Source organism: Canis aureus, chromosome 38 (assembly GCF_053574225.1).
Source record: "Canis aureus isolate CA01 chromosome 38, VMU_Caureus_v.1.0, whole genome shotgun sequence".
NCBI classification, from domain to species: Eukaryota; Metazoa; Chordata; class Mammalia; order Carnivora; family Canidae; genus Canis; species Canis aureus.
The window spans coordinates 10601485-10623556 of record NC_135648.1 but is presented as its reverse complement, the minus strand read 5'-3'; the positions used below and the strand labels follow the sequence as shown (position 1 = coordinate 10623556).

Sequence of the window (22072 nt, the reverse complement as noted above, 5' to 3'; positions counted from 1 at the left end):
TCACATATTCTGTACCCCACTCCCAGAATGTCCTTCCCTAGCAGAACTCTTACTCAACCCTTTAAAATAAAATACAAAACAAAACAACCTTTGTGTATAATTTCTACCTTGCTAACTTTCCTGAGCCTGCTTTGAAAAGTAAACTAGCGTCAAGAGCAAAGGTATATTATAGGATATATCAAACCATCAAAACCTTCACATGTAGCAGGAGAGATCTCACTTAAATTTATGTCTGTGGTTGTGGAAGTGAAACATAGCTTTAAAGGACTCCCCTTCTGCTGTGTAAGTTTTTCTCTATTATAAGGCCCCTTACCACTAACAGAGTAGCCAGAAAGATTCATTAAGGAACCAGTCCAATATTCCTGGGGCTTCCAACTAGCTGAAGGGAGAAAGCAATAAACCATGAGCGTTCCTTTTGCTCTACCTGCATGTTTGCCCCTCCTCCCTGCCTCTTATGTCTCCTTCTTATACTTCATGGACTAGCAACCTCCTAGACAGACAAGACATTAAGAAAAGGCAGAAATGAAGCCATTCCAAGGATGTGGCTTTATGATGTCCTGAAGCACTGTGATCTGGAACAACGAGTGTGAAGTTTGAAGGCAGAGAGTCATAGCTCATCACTTCATAAGCTATGACCTTTGGGCAGGAAATTTACTCATTCATTCCACAAATGTATATTGGCCACCCACCCACTCTGTGCTGGCCACTGGAGTTACAAGTCAGACATGGAAGTTTCACTCAAAAAGTTTCATTGTCCTCCAAAGCTCAGTTCCCTCCTCTGTAAATTTGGGGCTAATAACACTTAATCCATGCAGCAAAGTATAAGGAGTGGGTGAGAAATAATACACGTGAAAGAATTGTAAAGAACAGTAATATTTGCTATTATTTACCTTGATTTGAAATTCCTTAAGAATAGTAACAGTTTGCGATTTACTTTTGTATCCCTGCATCTTGCACAATACCTGGGACTTAGCAGGTACATATGATAGTGAATATCAATACAGAGTGAATTAGTCACATTTGGCCTGTTCTTCTTATTCAACTTTGAATATTAAACCGTACGCTGTATCATAAGCATCTTTGTATTCCTCTGCCCCTTACCTGACACAATCCCTGAAACACAGAAGGTACTTGGTAATTATTTGAGTAAAAAGCCTGTCAACTAGTAATTATTCCAAATAAAAAACTATTGGTGGGAAGGACAGCACTTAGACATGTCTGCTTCAACCTTTCCAGAGCTTACGTACATCGCCTAGGCCAGCTGCCAATACTAAAGACTTTAAATTTGCAGACTCTGTCCTACCGAGGTTTTGAAACAATTTTTTTTTGAAACAATTCTAATCATACTTGCTAGTATATAAGAGGCTACATGAACATTAGGCAAGATTTCCATGAAAAAGGGACTTTTCAAGGAACATTTGGATGATGAGTAGGAGTTACAAGATAAGGGAGAAATATACTAAGGGCTAGAAATGTGAGATAGGATAGGAAATTTATGAAACTAATAGAAATCCAGCATGCCTGAAGCATAGTAAGTAAGAGGAAGAGTAGGCCAAGATGAGGATGAGAAGTAAACAGGGGTTAAGGCCAAGATTTTTAACCACGGCACTATTGACATTTGGGGCCAGATAATTCTTCACTGAGGCGGGGGAGGGGGGGAGTCTGTCCTGTGTCTTGCAGGAGTTTAGCAGCATAATCACTAGAAGCCAATAGTATACCTCTATGTGACAACTGAAAATGTCTCCAGGTACTGCCAAAAGACTCCTTGGGGGACATACTCCCTGGGATTGGGAACCACCGTGCAACTAGACCATTGCAGGGCCTTATGGGCCACATAAGACAGTATATAAGAGATCACTATGATTGACTTACATTTTGAAAAAAAAAATTACTCTGCTCAGTGCATGTAGGGAGACCAAGTAGGAGGCCATTGCAAAAAGTCCACAGAAGGGATAATGGAGGTTCTGACCAGGAGAGTGGCAGTAGGATGGAAAGAACCTGATAGATTCAAGAGGAAGTAGGAAGTAGAATGCAAGTAGTATTGATAATCTTGCCGTGCATTTTTTTTAATGACCATTTTCACTGTTTTATCTGACCCTGTTTAAGGCCTAGAGAAGAATCAACAGAGTAGGGCTTCCTGTTGTCCGTCTGATTTCAATTGGTTACATCCTTTTTCAGATTCAGGAGACTTCTTTGCTTGTTACTTATTGCTTATCACTGTAATTTCTAACTTTACACTATTTTTATCAAGGTTGACCTTACACTTGACTGTGATCTGAAGGACATTGTTTGATTTCCTCTTGAAGTGAAGCTTGAGCCACACATGCCCTTTTTAATTATCCACCTGTTTGTCCTGGAAGCAGGATTACTAGAAGCTTGTCAAAGCAGTTTCCTTCCTTTCATTGATCTCCATTTTACAAGGAAGACTCAGGGAGAAAGTCAGTTTTAAAGGAAAAAAATATAATTGTTAGGTCTATCATGGTCTGAGCATCTGCCAAAGGCCACAGAAAAAATCTTCTAGGTATCTCCCAGAAAAATCAACAGTCGTCAGAATATATTTAGTACTTCATTTAGTGGATTTCATTAATAATCTCATTATGCCCACCCTCACACAGTACAGGGCTTTTTCCATCAGCAAATGAGGGAAGAAAAGGTCATAGCTTTCCTACAACTTCTATACACTAATTAGAGAGACCCTTTACTAGGTAAGGCTGAACATAATTGCATTATTACTGAAACTCACCACAAAATTTAAAAATATACAAATTTTTCCTGTTGGTTTTCCTGTGAGTGAGACACAGGTCATCAATGGATATTGGATATATTTAACCCTCTATGACTTCACATAGCCATAAGAGGCAACAGAATGATAAACTCCTTTGCCACGAATGAACCATTTATTTGTCTTCTGGCTCATTTGTTCACTAAATCTCTTTCTCAACTAGGGAGCCCCCTCACCTGACTCACTACATGTGGTTATCATTTTCTGTCCAGGTCGAGGGTCATTCTGAAAATAGAAATGTTTTCCTCACACCACTAGGCACCAAGTATTCAGACCAAGATTGGTATGTTAGACAAATCTCTCTATTGCCTAAACTTCAAGCTTCCTGTTATTACCCATTTGTGAAGCAGAGATTCAGAAGATAGAATCCCTGTTTTCTTAGACAAAGAAGCCTGAGGGTGGAATGGTGCATTGTGCCACATGCTGAGCTCATGTTTTGATCCCAGCGAGCGTAACCAATACTCATAAATTCAGTAAGAAATAAATCACTGAAAAATCTGTAAGGTAACAACATTGGTGCTCAGTGCTTAGCATCCCCAGGAGCTGAGGGGGAAAGAATGTTTCAGTGCTAGCAGTGGTGTGGCAAAATGGCAGAAAATCTGATGACAAAGTTCCCCATGTCATAATATTTACTAAATAAATAGTATATACAGCAAAGATCCAAATTATATTGAAATATAAATAAATGTATTTTTCTTTTTTTAAGATTTTATGTATTTAAGAGAGGGAAACAGCATCCAACAAACTAGTATTGGTGCATCTAGAATTGGCCATATTTTAGCGTATGTAAATAATACCTTAATAAATGTAAATATTCATTTGAAGCAACACCTAAGTAAGGTTCTAGAAAGGAGGCAAATGGTAGCATTTACCATATATGGTAAGTGTTCCATGAAAGGATCCCTAAGAGAGCATAGAAAGGTATAAAAAAGGGTAGCCCAAAGTATTTTTTGACTGAATAAAATAAATGAATATGTAAGATAATTTTAGGTCCCAGTTGGGCTATGGGGATTCCTTATGATAACTATGGTTTTCAGTTAACATTTGCCTGAACTAAATATTTCCAGTAAGGTAAGTATGGGGGGGTGGTGTGCAGAAGGAGAAGGAGAAGCAGAAGCCCCACTGAGCAGGAAGCCTGATGCAGGTCTCAATTCCAGGACCAGGAGATCATGACCTGAGTGGAAGGTAGACCCTTAACTGAGTGACACAGGCTCCCCTGTATTTTTTCTTTAAAAGCATCGTTTTCAAAATTCTTACAGTGAAAATGTATTATTTTATTGTAAAGAATGCAAAAATTTTAAAAAAATTAAAATTAAAAGAAAGAATACAACAAATTCAAGTTTGAAAAACAGAAATATTTAGCAAGTCTATGTAAGTTGAGAAGTTACTCCAGTTTTAATATGTATTTTTATTTTATCATTTACTTTAAATTTTATTATTTATTTATTTATTTATTTATTTATTTATTTATAACTGTATCTATATATTGAGGACTTTATCTTGATATGCCAAAATTGTACATGCTTGGCTAAGCACACAAGAGATGGGTATTATTGCATTCAAGTGCTCCCTCTCTTCTTTTTCTCAGGGAGACAGGGACTTTGTGACACAATAGGGCTAATTAGCAGCAAGAACCTCAGTATCCCTACCATCCGTCTCATAGTACTTAGCATTATTTGAACATTCATCTACAGTGCTTTATTGTGCAAGTAACAAAAATGGAGGGGGGTGGCTTTAAAATAACTAGTTTACAAACATTATATTTTTGCACATAAAGCTGAATGCAGTTATCTTTCCTGAATCAATGGGATGGTGTTAATAAAATGACAACTACAGAGTCAACAAAAATAGAACTTAAATATGAAAGTCTGTGTATAGCACAATTCTATTTATAAGAAATTCTAGAAAAGCTCTCTGTGTCAGAAAGCTTATCAATTGTTGCCAGGGGCTGGTGGTGAGATGAGAGAATCTAATATAAACGGACACAAGGGAAATTTAGGGTGAGGAGATCATTTTATATTCTGATGATTGTGGTGGTAACACAGGTTTATAAAATTGAAAGCATCCAACAAACTAGTATTGGTGCATTTAGAATTGGCCATATTTTAGCGTATGTAAATAATACCTTAATAAATGTAAATATTCATTTGAAGCAACACCTAAGTAAGGTTCTAGAAAGGAACCAAATGGCAGCATTTACCATATATGGTAAGTGTTTTAATGAAAGGATCCCTAAGAGGGCATAGAAAGGTATAAAAAAGGTAGCCCAAAGTATTTTTTGACTGAATAAAATAAATGAATATGTGAGATAATTTTAGGTTCCAGTTGAGCTATGGGGATTCCTTATAATAATTATGGTTTTCAGTTAACATTTGCCTGAACTAAATATTTCCAGTAAGCTAAGTATGGAGAATAATTCTGAGACGTTAATTTGTGTTTTGCTCTCTACTCCCTCCTTCTTTTCCAGTTGTGGGCAGATAACTAGGCTTTTATATTCATATTGACCCTGAGACTCTTGCAGGGCAGTAAACATGACGTTTGAAATCTGTTGCACCTCAAGTCTTTGTAAAATCATGTATTTATTCTAAGAGGTTGTGGGTCCCAGGGGTGTTGGGGAAAGTAAGGAATACTTTTAAGAACAACAAAGGGGAAAGAGGAATTTCCTGAGACCTGGGAGCAAGGGGAGGTGGGTTACTCCAAGGCAGCATCACAGGAAGGCCATATGATGTGGAAAAGTCACCATCAGACCATCAGACCAACTCTCCAGTTGGGATCATCCTTCCTGGACTGCCACAGAATTTCATACTTGTACAGATCTACCAAAGACTGGACTTTGGGTTGTATCTGGCTTTTGCTCAGCATCCATAACTGATGATCAGAGGAATTCCATCTTTATTCATCTCCTTGTTTCCCTCAGTTACCACCTCCAGATCATCCATTTCACCCAGATGCTTGCTTGTCTAGGGCTTCTTAGAGGATCCCTTAACCAATCCAGTCTCTCTACTCCCTGTCTTTTCAAACCCTTTTACTCTGTCCCACATCAGCTAGTAGCTGTCATCAGCAGACTCTACATCTTTAACCTCTTCTCTCAGGATTCTTTTGACATCCTTGTTTAATTGGAACTTGGCTGACCTTAGAAGTTTCTCATAGGAATGCTGGTTTTTCTTTTTTCCATCTACACCTAAAGTAGCCCAAGAATTCTTCACATTCCTCTCTGCCACTCTTGCTTCTCCTTTTCTAAAAACACATCTTCCTGAAATGGCTGCTCTTTTATTTCCTTACTATGTCACCCTCTCCCCCAATCTCAGCACCATATTCACTAGGGATACTGGCACCTGCTACCATCATTGGTTACTTCAGCCTTCACATCAGACTGTGACTCTCACTCTCACTGTGCACCAGAATCAATGGTGGGGCTGGAGTGGGGGAATTTACTTTTATAAAACACCTGTGCTAAGGCAGCAGTTTCACGCCGCCTTCAACCAGGGCACGATCCTGGAGACCGGGGATCGGGTCCCACGTTGGGCTCCCTGCATGGAGCCTGCTTCTCCCTCTGCCTGTGTTTCTGCCTCCCTCTCTCTCTCTCTCTCTCTCTGTAATAAATAAATAAAATCTTTAAAAAACAAAAACAAAAACAAAAACCACCAGTGCTGACACCCTATCCCCAGAGATTTGATTTAGTTACTCTGGAAGAGGACTTAACTCTTAGTAGGAAACAGACCTTCCACCTCAATCCACTCCCATCCATCCCAAAGAAGGAGGCAAAAGTGCTCCAAGTCCCCCGCCCAAAGAGATGGAAAGCAGATTTAACTCTAGACCTGAGCTTTTAATAAAATCACAAGGATTGCCTAAAAAGAAGCTGGGACATTAGATGGTGTATTTATTTGGGGACATTTAGGGGAACCTGGAGTCATTCATTTATTCATGTAATAAGTAGTTATTAAGCATCTAAAAAAAACCTAGGTAACTATTTTTAGGTGCTCCATACTAGGAAGCATTTCTGTGCACATATTGTCTATCATTTGCTGGAAACTGAATTCTTTGCTTACTTGCTAGCCGTCTCAGCCAGGGCCTTTTTTCCAGTCATTCCACTGACCTCTTGACAAATTCCCTAGTATCTCCTTTTTGAAAATGTCTAATAGACATATTCCTCACCTCATCTAGCTTAACCTCATAATAGTATCTAACAAAGATGATGCTTGCTTCCTTTTTGAAACACTCTCCTCTTTTGTTTTCCTAATTTCCTAATTCTTTCTACTTTCTGGCTGTACATTTTCATGCATTCCCTCCTTACCTCTATATACCAGAGTTCCTGCCAACTGGATTGTGGCCACCTTTTTCTCTTCTTCCTGGAAAACTTCATTCGTTTCTGAGCATTAAAAACAACAAAGATAATGCTGCCAAATTTTATACCCCATGTCGCTAGCCCTGGCCTCTCTCTTGAGATCCAGCTATTTAGTCAACATTTTTACCCAGGTGTCAAAATCTTAAACCTAATGAGTCTAAATAGAAACAATCTTTCACACAAAGATCATCTTCCCGAGCCTTCCCCATGTCAGCAGATGGCATCATCATCATCCACCTAGATGTTAAGTAAAACAATCTAGGCATAATACTTTATTTCCTTCCTGTGTTCATCCAATCCATCAACAATTGTTTGTTTCCATGTCTAAAATATGCGCTTAATATGTCCATTTAAATGTATTTCCACCCCATTCTAAGCCACCGCTATCTCTCACATAGAATTTACAGTAATCTCCTAACTTATCTCAGCACTTATACTCTGACCCCAACATTTTCCAACAGAACTGAAAGGGCCATTGAGAAATGAGTTCTGATCCTGTTATTACTGTGTCAGAATGGTACCATGATGGGGTGCCTGGGTGGCTCAGTCGGTTAAGCATCTGCCTTCTGCTCAGGTCATGATCTCAGAGCCCTGGGATCGAGCCCTGCATTGGGCTCCCTGTCAGTGGGAAGTCGGCTTGTCCCTCTGCCTCTGCCCTTTCCCTTGCTTGTTCTTTCTCAAATAAATAAATAGAATCTTTAAAAACAAATGGTACCATGGCTCCTCATTTCTCTTGGGATAAAGTTGAATGTTTGCCATGACTTACATAGATATGCTTGATCTGGCCCCTTCTTAATCCTATCACCTTAACATGTGCTACATCTCTCCTGTTCACTATGCTCTACTCCTGTTGGCTTTTGTTTCTCAAAGGAGCTTGTTGCCTTCTTCTGAAAAAATTTCTCCTGGATTGTTAGTCATCTCAATCAATCACACCATTCATATCCCAGCTCAAATGTCATCATCTCCTTAAAGTTTCTCTGACCTCTTTCCAAAGTATCTTAGTCGAGCCATCCCCTTATTCCAAACCATTCTCTATTACATTACCATGTTTTCCTGACACTTATCACTAGCTGCACTATTTATTATATTTTTCATTTATGTGTTACTTATGTTTCACTCACATAGATGGTAAGCATAATAAGAACAAGGATCTTGTCCATCTTGTTAGGAATTCCTCATGCCTAAAGCAGAACCTGGTGCATAGGAAGGGCTCATTAAATATTTGATGAATAAATGACATGTCTAGAAAGCTTTAATCCTGGGACTTCACCCTGGCACAGTCACCTATCTTGGATGATGTGGCTGTTCATCTTTGGAAGGATGAAAGAAAAAGGCCCAGTTCTTAAGGCCTCTTTCAGCTGTGTCACTGGCCTATTAGGGACACACAGGCCAAGTTCAACTGTCATAATGGGAAAGAAGTTCCTTGTATACAATTAGGATGCACTTTCTTAGCAGAAATGAGAATCTAAAAGTCCGGAAGGATCAAAGTAGCCCACTTTTCTCTTCTGTTGGCTTGATCATTCAGAAATGCTGGGCAAATCTTGTCACTGTTGATGAATACTGCCTAAGAGACTGTTAACTCCCATAGCGAGGTGAATTTTTAATGGAAAGGTTTTATGCAAGGTGGAATATGTCTCCTTGATGCATGATAGTACCTGTCTCACTAATGCAGGCTCTGAGACCAGGAGTCCAAGAGTAATTTGTTCAAATGAAATAAAGCCTATTACTCTTGCCGGTACTCACCTGTTCTGCTGTTTAACACCAACCAGATGATGTAATCTGTCCCTTTCTTGTTTACAGGGATGTTTCTAAAAAGGCAATCGAACATTGCCTCAGTCTGGTTAGAAATAATGAGGCGACTGCCTGGGTCTTAATTATATCATAAACAGTGCTAGAGGAGAGTAAAGATAAGAAGGTTGTCCTCTTTTTAAGGATGTTCCAAAGGATTCAAAAACATATATCCTTAAAAATATAGATTGTAAAATTCAGAAACAGCTAAATGAACAAAAGAAGTCTAGAATACTTGAACTTTGGAGGTAATTTCACTCTTCCTTAAAAGAGCAAAATTCTCTGGTCTGTGAGAAAATGGAGTTCTAGTTATTTGCTCTTTAATGGATTTCAGAAGTCTTAAGACACACATGAAAGATTATTGCTAGCAATTTCTTCTGTCCTAAGGGTCAATATGCAGAGGAGACGAAGAACACCATACACTCACAGGCATCTAAAATCTGTGTCTTCCTTTCCCACAAAAGAAGGCTATCCACTTTCTGTGTTCATAACCTGTCGACACACAAAAATTCATGTTCATCTTTATATTCTCTCCATTCTGTTACTACTTTAAAAAACAGAGTTCAGAAAAAAAAACACATATTATTAGTATCAGTATTATTAATTTTAAATTACTACTATTAAATATCTTTGCATTTTAATCTTAAATCACGGATTTCAGAGCAAGGGGGAATGATTTGGAAAAAGAAAGTCTACTTGGAATTTATTCCACAATAGCATAGAAATGTAGGCTGAAAAGATTTTTTAAAGTTTATTTAGTCCAGCTCCCTCATCTTTATTAAGTCTGAGAAAACTGAAACAACCTTTATCTTTTTAAAGGTAAAGTGAATTGACTAAAGTCATATAGTGTATTGAATGCAATGAATTTTGGATGCAAGGAACAGAAGACCTGACTTATTACAATAAGCACTGTTAGGAAGGACAGATACTGGATGGAAGCACTAATTTTTTAAGTCTGTCATGACAAAATACCATAGATTGAGTGGCTTAAACAACATAAATATCTTTTCTCACCATTCTGGAGGCTGCAAGGTGCCAGCAGGGTTGATTTTTCCTGAGGCTTCTCTCTTTGGCTTACAGATGGCCACCTTCTCATGGGTCCTCACGTGGCCTGTTCTCTGGGTACGCCCATCCATGGTGTCTCTTCTTCTTTAAAAAATATCAATCCTATTGAATTTAGGCCCACCCATATGATCCCATTTAACTTTAACTATCTGTTTTAAGGCCCTATTTCCAAATATAGTCACATTGCAGTTAGGGCTTCAACATAAGAGATTTGGGGAACACAAATCAGTCCATAACGTGGGATTTAGCCTCTGGTGACTTAGCAGCTCAATAACATCATTAAAGTTTAAGAAACTGCCAACTTGTTTGCCAAGTGATTGATCATTTTACATTCTCAAAGCTGTGTATGAGAGTTGCAGTTGCTCCACATTTTCAACAATACTTGGTATAGTCAGTCTTCTTAATGTTAGTTACTCTGAAAGGTGTGTGCTCATTGCGGCTTTAACTTACATTTCTTTAGTGACTAATAATGCTGAACACCTCATGTGTCTATTTACTGTTGGGCATATCTTCTTTGATGAAGTGGCAGTTTAAATCTTTACTCATTTTAAAAATTGAGTTTTTTTTTTAAAAAAGATTAAATTTTGAGAGTTCTTTATATATTCTGGACAAAATCCTTTATCGGGCATATGCTTTTCAAATATTTTCTCCAAGTGCATGGCCTCTTTCTTTCTTTCATTTTTAAAGTTAACTATTTTTAGAGCAGTTCAGATTCATAGAAAACTTGAGAAGGTACAGAGAATTCCCATATAACCCCTGCCCACACATGTATAGCCTCTCCTATTATCAATTAATTGGCAACAAAGAGCTACATTTGTTGCAGTTAATGAACTACATTGACACATCAAAATCATCCAAAGGCCATAGTTCACATCATGGTTCTTCATCTTTGATGTTACACAGTGTATGGATTTGGACAAATGTATAATGACATGTATCCATCTTTATGGCATCAGAGTGTTCTCACTGCCCTTAAAATCTCCCTTGTGTTTTATTTATCTCCCTCCACCCTGCCCATCCCCCAATCTCTGGCAACCACTGATCTTTTTCTTGTCTTCATAGTTTTGCCTTTTCCAGAATATCATGAAGTTAGTATCACACAGTATGTAGTTTTTTCACTACATGGTTTGCTCCTCTGCTTTCTGATGGAAACTTTATGGCTGTATGTCCTACGTTTAGGTCTATTTCATCTTGAGTCCATTTTCATATATGGTGTGAGGTATGAAGAAGAGTTTTTTTGAATATGGATATCCAATGGATCCAAAAACATTGGTTGGAAATACTAGCCTTTTTCTGCTCAACTGACTTCGCACCTTTGTCGAGAATCATTTTCCACGTGTGTGTGTATGTGTGTGTGTGTGTGTCTATCTATTTCCTGTCTTCCTATTCTATTTGGTTGATATATTTGTCTACCTTGACAGCAATACTACAATGTTTTGATTAGCGTAGGCTTATAACAATGTCTTGAAATCATATAGTTCTAGTCCTTCAGCTCTGCTCTTTTTTCATAGTTTTTTTTTATTTTGATATTTTAGGTCCTTTGACTTTTCATATGAATTTTAAGATTAACTTGTCAATTTCTACAAGAGTTTGCTAGAATTTTGATTGAGGTTGCAACTGTATCTGTATACCAATTTGGAAGGAATTGATAACAATATTGAGTCTTCTGATCCATGAACATGGTATATGTCTCCAATTTTGGAGGGTCTTCTTTAAATTTGCTCAGCAATGCTCAGTAGTCTTCAGCACACAAGTCTTCTGCATCTTTTATCCCCAATTCATACTTTTTTATGTTACTGTAAATAGGTTAAGTTCCTCTCCTGTAAGGCAGTACTGCATGTGAAAGTGTTCTGTAGTCCTCTTTGAGTCATTGTATGGGAACTGGGGCTCAGAGAATTGTTGGGAAAATAGCAGATACTCTTGCTACTGTGATTGTTCTGAATAATCAACTCACTGTCCTTCCTGTTGTACTCAGGAGTCTTGTATCTTCTACCAGCATTCATGAACCTTTAGCAGGCTACTTGTTAGCTTGCAAATACAATAAAATCTCATATCTTTCACAGATTTTAACATGCACTGCAACAAATCCTCTGTAAACCATGACGTTTTTCTAGTCTGGCTGGTGGAAATAAGCACTACTCCTTATTCTGTATGTGCATAGGTAACTAATCCCTCTAATACTTTGGGGATTGTTCCTTCCCTGTCGTGAGTACATCGTCACATGCATGGGTTGATTAGTAGTCACCTAGATCCTTGAGGGGGACTTTTTCAGATCTCCTGAGTTTTCTTTTCTTTCTGTTACTCTGCCCTGCCAAAATCAATTGCCTTGACTCCTCTGACTCTAGCTACATCTTTTCAACTTGGAAAGTCTTCCAGGCTGAGTTTAAATTTTCCCTCCCTGTGCCGTGGTCTGCGTACTTTCTAAATGCAATATGCTGGGATAATCATGGGGCTCACCTAGGTTGTTTCCTATCTCTCAATGATCATTACCCTTCATTATCTGAGTCCAGTTCTTGAAAACAACTGCTTTACTTTGTCTATTGTTTGGTTATTTCAAATAGGAGGATAAGTTTTATTCCTGTTTCTCCATCTTGATCAGATGCAGAAAGCATATTATTTTATGTAATCACTTTATAATGGATTTTCTGTCTCATTCACATTTTATTTACTTTTTAATTTTGGCTATTTTTTAAAAGATATATAGTTTTAATGTATCAGATCTATTCTTGTTTTCAGAACTCACTCTCGTAGATTTTAAATTTAGAGGGTTGTTTCTACAATCCCAGTAAATCAGATATTTTTCTTAATTTTTTACATTTTGTTTCATATTTAATTCTGGAATTGATTTTAGTGTAAGATATGAGCCTTTCATTTTTCTCCAAAAATTAATTTTACTGAAAGAAATGTTGCATAATACCCCTTTTTTATTCTTGATACTTCCTGTATAATATTTTAAGTTTTTATATATTCTAGAATTTGTTTCATTTATACTCTTTAGAATTGTACATTTTGATTACTATAACCTTATAATATATTCTAATATCTGAATAGCTTTGCCTCAAGGATCTTCTTTTTTAAAAAATATTCTCATTTACTTATTTTGAACCTTAGAATTATTTTATCTGGGGTACCTGCATGGTTTAGTCGGTTAAGCATTTAACTCTTGGTTTTGGCTCAGGTCATCATCTCAGAATCCTGGAATTGAGTACTCCCATAGGGCTCCATGCTCTGCAGGGAGTCTGCTTGAGATTCTCTCCCTCTGCCCCTCCCCTGCTCTCTCTCGCTCTCTCTCAAATAAATAAATAAATCTTAAAAAAATAATTATTTTATCAAGACATCATTCTCTGCCTCTCTTCTCCCAAAGTTAATTCCAATAGGATTTTGGTTGGCATAAATAAATAACTTCAGAATACTTGATCTCTCATTTAAGAGTATGGCATATCATTTCCACTTTTAGAAGTTTTCCTTTATATCTCTCATTAAAGTGACACATCAATTAAATATTTGTGATTTCTTTTCCTCTGAGACCAAAACAGAATTTAACAGAATTTAAGTGAAAATCTCTTCTTTGGGGGAATTTATCCTACCACTGCTCTTCTCATAACTCTCTATCCTGACCCCTCTTTCTTATGTCTTCCCAAATAGCAACCTTGATATTCATTAAGATATCTTCTTTTTCTTTACAGTCTCCCTTCATAGATATTTCCCTACATAGAGTACCCATGAACTATCATTTAACCAGAATTTCTTTCCAGAGCCCCTGTCCAATCATTTCTGCATCCAGACCTTGCTAGACACTAGCATCCCCTGCTCTGGATGTACTGTACAATTACTCTTTCCTCTTATCTGTTCCATGTCCATTAGTTTAGAGTTCTTCAATGTACTCACATCACCCACGCTGCAACAAACTACTCAGAAGAAACTATTTTTGTTATCCTCGTATAAATATTGGTGTTTTAAAAAGGAATTCCTGTTTTAATTCCCCTGATTCTTCCTAAAATGAGTAACCCTCCATGGAACTTTCTAACAAGGCTATAGGTAGGCAGGGACACTATGTGGGTGCTGATAATATTTTCATCACATCACTCATCTAGTGTATCTGTTGGGTCCAATGAAGAGATGGGCACTACTTAGTAATTTGAATAGGAGAGTTTAATATAAAGAATGGTTAACTATAACAGAGCATTGCAGTAACAAGGGATTGTCTAGTTGGAAATCAAGAGAACTCTAAGGAATAGAGTAATTTCAGATAAAAGGAACAGAGAATACCCCCAGAGCTGAAATAAAGCAGCAAGGAAGGAGTGCTTCACCAATCTCACATACATAACTGAGGTCCAGACCTTGCTGGAAAGGGTATAGCAGTGGCTCACTGGTGTTGAGCCAGCAAAACTTACTGGAAATCTACCCTCCAGACTTTTCTGGAAATTGATGGCTTTTAAAGTACCAGAGAGAATTGTTCACAGACAAGTGTCCTGCTAGAAGTGCTCTGCTATGAGACTACAGATGTGGGTTGGCCAAAGAAAGCTGCTGGCCACTGGGTGCTACTGACCACTGTGCCTTCCAGAAACCAGATGCTGAAGAATCTACCTGTACTAGAGGAGTTTAGGGCTAGGGAAGCTACAGTAGGAGTCTGTAAGGAGATGCACACTAAAACCAGGAAGGCACCTCCTTTTTACAATGTCATTCTAGTGCCCTCTACTGACAAAGCTTAACAACCTGGTAGGCAAAAGAAACATATTTAAAGGATCCACCGGTTCTTTCACAGAGCAGCCAAAAAGGGTGAATGTGGCACTGAGAGGTAATGGGCTGACAGCTATCATGGGTATGTTTATGCAAATGCTCATACAGGGGTGTGTCGCAGTCGGTTAAGCATTGGACTTTGATTTTGGCTCAGGTCATGATCTCAGGATAATACGGAGCCCCACACTGGGCTCTGAGATGGCTGTGGAGTCTGCTTAATTATCTTAGTTCATCGTAAGGGTAGAGATTTCTTTTTCTTTTTTTCTAATTTATGAATTCCACTGCTTGCCAGAAATTTCTATTGTCTTTTCTCAGCAAGTATGTGTTAAGTGCTCCAGGGCAACAGTCTGAGTAGGCAATATAGCTCAGTGGTTAAATAGACCTTGGAACAGACTGCTCAGGTTTTAACTTGAATCTGCCACTAACTGGCTGTGACCTTGAGCAAGTATTTCATCATTTCTGTGCCTTAGCTACTTCATCTTTATAGCAGGAACAATACTACCCAACCTACCAGCTTATTGTGAAGATTAAATACGTTAATACAGTAATCTCCCACTTAATAGTAGTAACTCCTTACTAAAAACCAGATTCCTACAGGAAAATCTGGAGCCTGTTTTACGTTATTTTATTTTTACTTTTTTAAAAAATATTTTTTATTTATTTATGACAGACACAGAGAGACAGAGGCAGAGACACAGGCAGAAAGAGAGGAAGAAGCAGGCTCCATGCAGGGAGCCTGACATGGGACTGAATCCCAGGACCCCAGGATCACGCCCTGGGCTGAAGGCGGCGTTAAACCACTGGGCCACCGGGGCTGCCCTAATGTTACTTTAAAAAGGAAAAATCTGAATGAATAATAACCAACAATTTATCCCTCCGGCAATTTCTTAAATTGCGGTTAAACATAGTAAATCTGTAAATCTCTACTTATAAATAAACCATAATATTTTTTTAGGGGTGGGAGCATGGGGGAGGGGCAGAAGGAGAGAGAATCCCAAGCAGGCTCCATGCCCAGCTCAGAGCCAGAAGCGGGGCTGGATCTCACCACCTTGGGGTTATGATCTGAGCCAAACTCAAGAGTCCAATAAATCATCATTCTAAGATGTAAAATGCTCAGAACGCCCCTTATCTTCAATAATATTAACAAATGCTACTTCCTATGCCAGACAGCCTCCTTTCCACCGTCATCATTTTTCTTTCTTACGTTTGCTTCCTTCTCTAAAATTTTCTCCAATGCTTTCCCAACTTTATTATGCTTCCCAAATATATTACTTTAGGCCAAACTAAAGGTTAAAATATGAAAGCCAACAGGGCACAGGTTCAACACTAAATGGCAGCAGAAGATGGACACTGAGCAGAATTGTCAGAATTTTTGGGCCCCAGCAATGTTTGAAGGGACATCCCCAGACATACTTTTGGTGTTGACAATAATTGCATTTTTCAGAAGATTTAGGCTGGGATTTGATCTTTACCAACTGTATTTGGAATGTAATATTTTTTTGCACTGTTAAAAACAAAACGGTTTTATTTTAAAATGTATTGAGTTTGGCATATGTAAATACAATCCCCCCCCCCCCGCCCCCAATAAACAGCAGCTGGAATGTGTGGGATTGAGAAACCTGCTCTCCTTTGCAGATTTTAGGTATTGAAAACCAAGAAGCGTTCTATTCTTGGAAATCACCATAGGGAAAGCCTTTAGAATCCGTCCGGCCAACACAACACAATGTAAAGGTTTGCTGCATCATTAGTCTGACTTACTTACATTGTCAATGGTTGTACTGTCGTTCATTAAGTCACTCCTTCCAAAAATATTTTTTGATCTCCTACTCTGGCCCAGCTTTGGCAACCTTAGGGCAGAATGGTGAGTGAAATATGGTCCCTATTTTCAAGGAGTCAACAATTTAGGAGGAAAGTGGTTAGAGCAGATTGCAGTAGCCCCCTGGAGAGGGTGCCAGGCAGAGGCTGGACTCAGTGGGGAGCTACCTGGAGGGAGCCAGGGGCACCTGCCAGAAGCTGCCTCAGGGAGGAGCTACCTGGAGGGAGGAGGGGCACCTGCCTGAAGCTGTCTCAGCGGGGAGCTACCTGGAGGGAGGCAGGTGCACCTGCCAGAAGCTGCCTCAGCAGGGAGCTACCTGGAGGGAGGCAGGTGCACCTGCCAGAAGCTGCCTCAGGGGGGAGCTACCTGGAGGGACGCAAGGGCACCTGCCTGAACCTGCCTCAGCGGGGCGCTACCTGGAGGGAGGAGGGACACCTGCCTGTGGCTGCCTCAGCGGGGAGCTACCTGGAGGGAGCCAGGGGCACCTGCCAGAAGCTGCCTCAGGGAGGGGCTACCTGGAGGGAGGAGGGGCACCTGTCTGTGGCTACTTCAGCGGGGAGCTACCTGGAGAGAGGCAGGGGCACCTGCCTGAAGCTGCCTCAGCGGAGAGCTACCTGGAGGGAGGCAAGGGCACCTGCCTGAAGCTGCGTCAGAGGGGAGCTACCTGGAGGGAGGCAGGGGCACCTGCCTGAAGTTGCCACAGGGAGGAGCTACCTGGAGGGAGGAGGGACACCTGCCTGTGGCTGCCTCAGGGGGGAGCTACCTGGAGGGAGGAGGGGCACCTGCCTGAAGCTGTCTCAGCGGGGAGCTACCTGGAGGGAGGCAGGTGCACCTGCCAGAAGCTACCTCAGCGGGGAGCTACCTGGAGGGAGGCAGGGACACCTGCCTGTGGCTGCCTCAGCGGGGAGCTACCTGGAGGGACGCAGGGGCACCTGCCTGTGGCTGCCTCAGCGGGGAGCTACCCGGAGGGAGGCAGGTGCACCTGCCTGTGGCTGCCTCAGGGGGAGCTACCTGGAGGGAGGCAGGGGCACCTGCCTGTGGCTGCCTCAGCGGGGAGCTACCCGGAGGGAGGCAGGTGCACCTGCCTGTGGCTGCCTCAGCGGGGAGCTACCCGGAGGGAGGCAGGTGCACCTGCCTGTGGCTGCCTCAGGGGGAGCTACCTGGAGGGAGGCAGGTGCACCTGCCTGTGGCTGCCTCAGCGGGGAGCTACCTGGAGGGAGGCAGGTGCACCTGCCTGTGGCTGCCTCAGGGGGGAGCTACCTGGAGGGAGGCAGGTGCACCTGTGAGCCTGGCCCCAGCGGGGCGCTACCTGGAGGAGGCCGGAGTCGGCACAGCAGGTCGGCCGGGGCCAGGGCAGGTTCCACCGCGAACCCAGGGGGCCCTATTCGTTTTGCGGTTGGAGCCGCGGAAAGCGTTCGTCGCGGGGCTGGGACTCCGGGCTGAGGACGGCCGCGGCGTCGCGGCTTCGCGGTGTGGGTCCGCCGCTGCCCGCGGGCGGGGGGCACCTTCTCCATCCTCGTCCCGGACGCCGCCCGCGGGGCCCCGGGAGCGACACCCCGAAGCAGCACCGTCCGCTAGGGCGGCGCAGAGGCGCGCGGCGGCCGCGGGCCCCCCCCCCGCCCCCAAGCCCTTCCCGGCTGGAGCGGCGGCAGGTGCAGGCGCCGGCCCTGCCGTCCTCCCGCCGATCCCCGTCGCGGGCTCCAGCCCCGGAAGTCGGGCTGGAAGGCCCCGCCCCGGAACCTCCTGTGGCCGGAACCAAACGCCGAAGCTCCTTCGGTTGCCACCGGTCGCGGCCCCGACGGGTCGCTTCCGGTGGCGAGGAAACATGGCGGCGGCCGCTCGGGACTCACGTGTGGGTGCGGGGAAAAAGCTGAAAAATTCCCTAAAGAAGAAGCAGAGGAAGAAGATGCAAATGGTAGCCGGGGCAGTAGCTTCGGAGTTGGAAGACGAGGGCAAAGACGCTGCCGACGGTGGAGGTAACGCAGTAAGGTTGAGCTTTGGCCGCCGTGAAGAATGGCGGGGTTGAGTTCCCCCCGGGAAGCGGGGGACGCGGTGGGGTCGCGGCTGCTTTGATCTCGGGTGGCCTCGGAGGGGCGACCTTGGCCCCGTGAGGGAGCTGGGAGGTGCTGTTAAGGGAACGGATGCTCTTGGACTTCTAGTTCTTTAGTAGACGTTTTGGCCCTCGTTGTTAATGATTTTTTTTAAAAAAAGGATGAAACGGGTGGAGCTGACAGCCTCAAAAAGGAGGTTGCAGTGATAGAAGAGGAAAGGGGGGCGCGTATTTGAAGTTACAAGGGTGGGATAGGTTTTTAGGGAACGACGAGCAAAAGGCCCAAAGAGCGGGGAGAGGAGGGTGGTATCTTGTGTGGCAGGCGCGTGGCTCTGGCGGTCGGAGACCCGGAAAGAGGAGGACGTGCGGGGACTGGGATGAATGTGAAGAGCCCGTCGATGTCTCAGAAGCGGCTGTTGAAAGGAAGGGAAGCTGTTTTGAGGCCTTGAGCCATGATGCGACCCTATGCTGCTCCCGGTACCCATCATTCTTGGCATTAGATTCCTAGGTTACAAGGAATTGCAGACGACCCCGCGGCCTCCGCTGGGCAGTTGCTGCTCCGTGGCACTAGCCAGAGCTTTATAACGGCCAGAGCTGTTCCTGCATGAGGCACCTCAGGCCCTGCGAGTTCCCTCCTTAAGATGGTGCAGTGGCCTCCCGTCTCAGGAACGTCCAGAGTCCTTAGGCTGCATGAGGTAGTAGCCTAGGTCGGTTTTTTTTTTTTTTTTTTCCTCTCTCATGGTTTTCTGCTCTGCCCCCTTACCAGCTGCTAACTGTGATCTAGCCACATCGATGTCGTTGGGGTCTGACACATCAAAACAGGCTCTCGTGCCAGTTTCAGCACTTAACTGGCTTTACTGCCTAGAGTATTTTGTTTTTTTTTTTTTTTTAAGGATTTTATTTGTTTATTCATGAGAGACAGACAGAGAGGCGGAGACATAGGCAGAGGGAGAAGCAGGGAGCCCGACGTGGGACTGGATCCCAGGACCCCAGGATCACGCCCTGGCCCGAAGGCAGGTGCTCAACCGCTGGGCCACCCGAGCTGCTCCCCTAGAGTATTTTTCTTTCTTTCTTTCTTTTTTTTTTTTTATGATAGGCACACAGTGAGAGAGAGAAAGAGGCAGAGATACGGGTAGAGGGAGAAGCAGGCTCCATGCACCGGGAGCCTGACGTGGGATTCGATCCTGGGTCTCCAGGATCGCGCCCTGGGCCAAGGCAGGCGCCAAACCGCTGGGCCACCCGGGCTGCTCCCCTAGAGTATTTTTCAAATGCTTGCATGGCTTTCCCTCCCTGACTTCCTTCAATCTCAGACTCAGTGCTTTTATCTGCAAGACTGGACCGTGATCACCCTGATCGAATGTACCACCGGTGCCTCTCTTCTTGCCTCTCTACTTTCCCTTTTTGACTTAGCCTGCTTCATTTCTCTCAGTGTTTTCCAAATCATCCGACATGACATAATTGCTGTGTGTTTCTCCCAGCGGGGATGTTAAGTTCCCTAAGAGTAGAAATTGCTGTATCCCAGTATCTAAAACAGTGCCTACTGCATAGTGGATTTTAAGCAGAAATTTTAAGTAAATGAGTGGATAAACCTGGACTTCCAGAACCAAGAAGAAAAACTGTCATGTGCTCCTGCGGTTCCTAGGTAATTACAGTCCTCATCCCCTTCCTGGGGAGTTAAAGAAAACGGTCAATTTGCTGAGCAGGAATTAGAATTTCTGATTCTGATATTTCTTGAACTCAATAGGCTAGTTCAGTGGGGTTGTCAGAGAGAGAAAGAGTCCTACATTTGAAGCAAAATACCAGTACTGCTTACAAATAAGGTGGAAATTAGATTTCTCTCTTCAAGTACCAAATAACTCCAAAATTAGAGCTGTTCTGACTTTTCAGTGCATTATTGTCAATGCTGATTAGGTTCTAAGGTTCCCTTGCTATGATAGATCAGTTTCATTGTGGATTAAAGGTTCTGAATAATGTGGAAACCTAATTATCCAGTTTAGTTGGATAATTTACCCTGTGTTGAGGAACAAAGGATGAATAAATTTCTGCCCTAGAATTACAGTCTTAGGGAAGATAGATATTAAACACAGGACTGTAAAGGTAGTTATTACAGTCATGGTCCAATTAAAATGCTAAGAATGGAAACAAATCCATATCCTGTAGAACCCAGCTTAGGCATTGTTTTCTTCTGTCTTACACATATTACTCATAGTATGCTATGTTTTTATTTTACTTTGACATAGCTTCTCCTATAGATTCCCCAAATGCTGGAACTATGTCTTATTTGTTTTTCATAGGGCCTTCCTTGCACATTTTAGTATTAGGCAAATTTTCTTGTTGAATAAATGAATAAGGTGGCATTTCATCTAGGCCTTAGAAGGGTGAATAATTTTCTAAGTCTGGTGGTGGAGATAACAGTTTTCTAAGTCATCCAGAGAAAAGCACATACTGTAACATATGCAGTCTTTTAAAATGCATGGGCTATTTAGGACACAATGAATTGTCTGCTGTGGCTCTAGCTTTTAAAGAAGTTATGGAAGTGAAACTGGGAACACAGGGTAAAGCCAGATTGTAAAGAATCTCGTGTGCCATATGAAGGAGATTGACCTCTCCATTTGTAAGCAGTAGGGAGCTGTTGAGAACTTTTAAGGAAGAGAAAGACACGTGTTTATAAATACCACTGCTGGCTGAATGGTGACTGACATCGAATACCAGAACCATTGGTGGGCAGTTGCAAAACTGTTAGAGCTGGCACTAGTACAGGACTGTGAAGAAACAGAAGCTCTCCACTTCAAGTGTTTCTCAGAAGGAGTTTTCAAATAACCAACTTACAGAAAAACTTACAGAAAAACTAGTAGTACCATAAATTTTAGGTGTACTCTACTGTTAGAGGAATTAGATAATAATAGCTATATTTTTGAGCTTTTCTTTTTACTGTGTACTGTTTTAAGCTCCTCATATGTGTTTCATGTCAGTTAATTCTGATAGCAACCCTGTGAGATAGATACTATTATTTTCATTTTACTTACGGGAAGCTAAGGTCCAAAGAGGTTATAATTTGCTCACCCCAGTACATAAGGTGAGCAGCAAGTTGATACATGACAACCATTATTGAAGTTTGGCTGTAATGCTATGCTCTTGACCACTCCCCTTTTTCTCTTCACTTTTCTGTATCCTTTAGGTTTGACTTTGTTTCCTCCATCCACTTTTTCCTTCAAGATTTAAGCTGTACCTCTGCAATAGAGGTAAATTATGAAAGGCCTTTTATTTAATAAATTCAATAATGTGGGTCCACTGGTTATAAGATGAGACATCTTCCTTTTGTTTAATCCAGAATTTGTTGTTTAATATAAGAATACTGTTTTCCTCTCATGAAATCAGTTATTTCTGGAAAGGTGATCAATGGAAACCATTTTTGTAGTTCAGAATTTGTGTATGTGTGGCCTTGGTAGAACTAATAAGTTTTCAGAAAATTTCAGATAATGGATG

General features: G+C 41.8%; 2 protein-coding genes across 2 annotated transcripts in view; one reads left to right on the top strand and one right to left on the bottom strand.

Annotated features, from left to right (window-relative positions):
• LOC144307134 (uncharacterized) overlaps positions 1–18363 on the bottom strand; it is a 64795-nt gene extending 46432 nt beyond the window's left edge. The window contains exons 1-2 of the mRNA XM_077886664.1: positions 17846–18363; positions 16483–16567 (exon numbers count right to left, since the gene is read on the bottom strand). Of these exons, the coding sequence (XP_077742790.1) occupies positions 16483–16567; positions 17846–18363 (603 nt within the window). The remainder of the gene's footprint in view (positions 1–16482; positions 16568–17845) is intronic.
• RRP15 (ribosomal RNA processing 15 homolog) overlaps positions 18311–22072 on the top strand; it is a 38525-nt gene continuing 34763 nt past the window's right edge. The window contains exon 1 of the mRNA XM_077886610.1: positions 18311–18512. Within this exon, the coding sequence (XP_077742736.1) occupies positions 18362–18512 (151 nt within the window). The 5' untranslated portion in view covers positions 18311–18361. The remainder of the gene's footprint in view (positions 18513–22072) is intronic.